The sequence below is a fragment of the Penaeus japonicus genome, unplaced genomic scaffold (genome assembly GCF_977035675.1).
Source record: "Penaeus japonicus unplaced genomic scaffold, GWHDUDI00000001_assembly GWHDUDI00000025, whole genome shotgun sequence".
NCBI classification, from domain to species: domain Eukaryota; kingdom Metazoa; phylum Arthropoda; class Malacostraca; order Decapoda; family Penaeidae; genus Penaeus; species Penaeus japonicus.
In genome coordinates, this window is record NW_028234427.1 from 25417721 (window position 1) to 25422720 (window position 5000).

The following is a 5000-nucleotide window of genomic DNA, read 5'->3' on the forward strand; positions in this document are numbered from 1 at the left end:
TATATAAGCCCCTGAGCTGATGCTCCGGTGTCATCCTCAACACGAACACGGTCGTCCTCCATGTAAGCTTGTGACCCGGCCAAGTATTTGGATATTCATTTGCCTCTCTGTCTGTATGTGTCACTGTCTGTCCTTATCTATCTCTCTGTCTCTCATTGCCTGTTTCTAGGTCTCTTTGTCTGTATGTTTCACTGTCTGTCTTTATATGTCTCTCTGTCTCTCATTGTCTGTTTCTATGTCTCTCATTGTCTGTTTCTATGTCTCTCTGTCTGTATGTCTTACTGTCTGTATTTATGTCTTTCATTGTCTGTTTTTATGTCTCTCTGTCTGTATGTCTCACTGTCTGTCTTTATATGTCTCTCATTGTCTGTTTCTATGTCTCTCTGTGTGTATGCCTCACTGTCTGTCTTTATATGTCTTTCATTGTCTGTGTCTATGTCTCTCTGTATGTATGTCTCACTGTCTGTCTTTCTGTCTCTCTGTCTGTATTACTCACTGTCTGCTTCTATGTCTCCTCTCTATCTGTATGTCTCACTGTCTGTCTTTCCGTCTCTCTGTCTGTATGTCTCACTGTCTCTTTCTATGCCTCTCTGTCTGTATGTCTCATTGTCTGTGCCTATGTCTCTCTGTCTGTATGTATGTATATTTGAAGGTATTTGTGTGTTTATCTGTCTTTTGTTTGTCTGTTTGACGATCTCTCGGAAAATAATTTTACGTATGTTTATCTTTCTGTTTGTTAGTCAAGAAGTCAATTTATATATTTATCTATCTATCAGTCTGTGTATCTATCTATCTATCTACCTATCTATTGTATCTTTCTGTTTAACTAATCAATCAACTGTTTTCTATTCTTTAGAAAAGAAAAGTAATAGTGGTGATCATAAAGATATGATAATGAGGATGATAATGACAAAAGTGACAATAATGATAATGATGATGGTGGTGATAGTATTGATAACGGAATGATAATTATGATAATGATTATAATGGTGATAATGATGGCGATGATGATAATGATTTTAATAATGATAATGATGACAACGATAATGTGATGATGATAGTATAAGCACTGAGGGGCAGAATGATAATCATTGTAAAAAATAATGACAATATTAGCCATGATGATAATAATGTTGATATAATGATTATAATGATGATAATGATAATCATGATTATGATAATGATAATGATAAAAACGATGATTATAATGATGATAATAATGACAATACAAATGTTAGTAATATTGGTAATGATGATATCGATATCAGTAATTATAAAGATAATACTAATAATGATGATAATAATGATGGCAATGATAGTAATGCTAATGATAATGATAAAAAGATAATAATGATGATAATGATAAAAAGATAATAATGATGATAATGATAATGATAATAATAACAGTGATGACGAAACGATAATAATGTTATCAATAAGGATAATGATAATAATGATAAAAGCAACAAATGAAGATAATAATGATAATAAGGACAATATTAGGTATGATAATGATAACAATACAGCAAGAAAACAAAACAAAGCAAAAATATTTACGCACTGGAGCTTGGTTCACGTAATATTTATTTGACCTTTTGAGATCGAGTAGCTGGAGTTTCACTCGCTCCTCCCCTCTTTGGTCCCTCTCTGTCTCTCTTTCTCTCTCTCTCTCTTCCACCTCACTCTTCTCATTCCTTCTAACCCTTTCTGTTTGTCTGTTTCTGTCTGTCTGTTTCTGTGCACGTCTGTGAGTCTGTGTGCCTGTCTCATCCCCTCCCTCTCTCTCTCATTCTCTCTTTCTCTCTCTCTCTCTCTCTCTCTCTCCCCCCCCCCCTCTCTCTCTCGCTCGCTCTCTCTCTCTCTCTCTCTCTCTCTCTCTCTCTCTCTCCCTCTCTCTTTCTCTCCCTCTTCTCTTCCCTCTCTCTCCATCCACCACCTTTCCTTCTCCCATCCTCTCCCTCTATCTCTCCCCCATCTTCCTCCTTATCCCTCGGCTCTTTCGCTCCCCCTCTCATTCTGTTTCTCCCCTCACTCCTAACCAAAGACTAAACACTTCACATAATTAACAAGCCAAGAAAAAAAAAGAAAGGAAGGAAATAATGTTAAACGGAAAATCAAATATGAAAAAAATGTAAATATTTGGTTCATTCCTATATTTCTCAAGTTATTGCCTTCTATATTTGACTTCCTCTTCCAAGAAATGTTTTATGAATTTTGTTTTATGATTTTTTTTTTTTGAAAATATGTCTTTTTATTCTTTTTCACTGAAGGATATATGAGTTACTTTTATATATCCTTGATGGTTCTACAGTGTTATCTTTGTTATCATTATTACTGTTATTTATATTACTACCATTATTATCATTGTTATCGTTACTATTATATGCATTGTCGAAATCATCGTTGTTATTGTTTTTATCAATATCATAATTATTATCATTGTTCTGAATATACTCATTCTTATTATTCTCATCCATCTTATCCCCATCATCATTATTTGTGTTATCATTATCATAATAATCATTATCTTTGTTATTACTTTCGTTATCCTTATAATTTTCATTATCTTTTTTATAATGTTTATAATTTTGTTATCATCATTATTATCGTTATTAGTATAATTATTATTATCATCATTGTTAGTATTATCATTATCATTATTATGATTATCATTATTACTATTATCACTATTATCATGATAATTATTATTATAACTAATATCATTATCACCATCATTACTATTATCATCATTATCATTACTATCATTATCATTGTTATTGTCATCATCATCATTATTATCATCATTGATATTACTACTACTAAGATCATTATTCCTGCCACTACTACTACGGCTACTACTACTGCAATTACCACACCCACAAAGTACCATAACATTACACCACCACAACCGACATACCACACATACTACTACAATTACCACAACGAGGCAACAACCACAATCACTCATTATCATAGCTACATACCATTACAACAACTTCGCTACAGCCACAAAAACTACTAGGACCATATAGCACTACAACCATACATCATGCAACAACCACAACAGCCACACCTACCACTCTAACTACAACCAACCACAACCACCACCATACTAACCACACCGCTACAACCACCACAAAAAAAAAAACACCAGCCAAAACCATCACACCATCACTACAACCACAACCAGCAACAACAACCACACCAACTACACCATCACACAAACCATAACAACCACCATAACCACCACACCGACCACAAAAACCACCATAACCACAAAAACCACCAACAACCACTACCACACCAACCACAACTACCACACCAATCAAACACAACCACCACACCAGTCACCATAACCACACAAACCACAAACACAACAACTAACCACAGCCCCCCCTCCCCCCTTCCCCCTTCTCTTAATTAGCCTACCTATTTTCTTACTTTTTTCTCTCTTTCTTTCTCTCAAGCACAAAAGCATTCTTCCGGGAAATAACACGTCTGATTCTCCGAAGTCACGTGGGCGTCAGGGTGGAGAGATATGAGGGTTGGGATGAGGTGGGTGAGGATGAGGTGGGTGAGGTGGGTGAGGGGGATGAGGATGAGGTGGGTGATGTGGATGAGGTGGATGATGATGAGGTGGGTGAGGTGGATGAGGATGAGGTGGGTGAGGTGGATGAGGATGAGGTGGGTGAGGTGGATGAGGATGAGGTGGGTGAGGTGGATGAGGATGAGGTGGGTGAGGTGGATGAGGATGAGGTGGGTGAGGTGGGTGAGGGGGATGAGGATGAGGTGGGTGAGGATGAGGTGGATGAGGTGGGTGAGGATGAGGTTGATGAGGATGAGGTGGGTGATGTGGATGAGGTGGATGATGATGAGGTGGATGATGATGAGGTGGATGATGATGAGGTGGGTGAGGTGGGTGAGGTGGGTGAGGTGGGTGAGGTGGAGGTGGGTGAGGATGAGGTGGATGAGGATGAGGTGGATGAGGATGAGGTGGATGAGGATGAGGTGGATGAGGATGAGGTGGATGAGGATGAGGTTGATGAGGATGAGGTGGGTGAGGATGAGGTGGGTGATGTGGATGATGATGAGGTGGGTGAGGTGGTTGAGGTGGAGGTGGGTGAGGGTGAGGTGGATGAGGATGAGGTGGATGAGGATGAGGTGGATGAGGATGAGGTTGATGAGGATGAGGTGGATGAGGATGAGGTGGATGAGGTGGAGGTGGATGGGGTGGGTGAGGTGGATGAGGATGAGGTGGATGAGTTGGAGGTGGATGGGGTGGGTGAGGTGGATGAGGATGAGGTGGGTGAGGATGAGGTTGATGAGGATGAGGTGGATGAGGATGAGGTGGGTGAGGTGGATGAGGTGGAGGTGGATGGGGTGGGTGAGGTGGATGAGGATGAGGTGGGTGAGGATGAGGTGGATGAGGATGAGGTGGGTGAGGTGGATGAGGATGAGGTGGGAGAGGTGGATGAGGATGAGGTGGATGAGGATGAAGTGGATGAGGATGAGGTGGGTGAGGTGGATGAGGATGAGGTGGGAGAGGTGGATGAGGATGAGGATGAAGTGGATGAGGATAAGGTGGGTGAGGTGGATGGGGGTGACGTGAGTGAGGTGGATGAAGTGGGTGAAGTGGATGAGTTGGGCGAGGTGGATGAGGATGAGGTGGATGAGGTGGATGGGGATGAGGTGGATGAGGTGGGTGAAGTGGATGAGGATGAGGTGGATGAGGATGAGGATGAGGTGGGTGAGGTGGATGAGGATGAGGTGAGTGAGGTGCATGAGGATGAAGTGGATGAGGATGAGGTGGGTGAGGTGGATGGGGATGAGGTGGGTGAAGTGGATGAGGTGGGTGAGGTGGATGAGGATGAGGTGGATGAGGATGAGGTAGGTGAGGTGGATGAGGATGAGGTGGATGATGATGAGATGGGTGAGGTGGATGAGGATGAGGATGAGGTGGATGAGGATGAGATGGGTGAGGTGGATGAGGATGAGGTGGA

The 5000-nt window shown here is 41.1% G+C and overlaps 1 protein-coding gene across 1 annotated transcript in view; it reads right to left on the bottom strand.

The window, feature by feature from the left end:
• Positions 1–3512: 3512 nt before the first annotated feature.
• The window catches only part of LOC147468951 (uncharacterized), a 3092-nt gene continuing 1604 nt past the window's right edge, over positions 3513–5000 (bottom strand). The window contains exons 2-4 of the mRNA XM_086551235.1: positions 4611–4830; positions 4026–4256; positions 3513–3740 (exon numbers count right to left, since the gene is read on the bottom strand). Of these exons, the coding sequence (XP_086407361.1) occupies positions 3513–3740; positions 4026–4256; positions 4611–4830 (679 nt within the window). The remainder of the gene's footprint in view (positions 3741–4025; positions 4257–4610; positions 4831–5000) is intronic.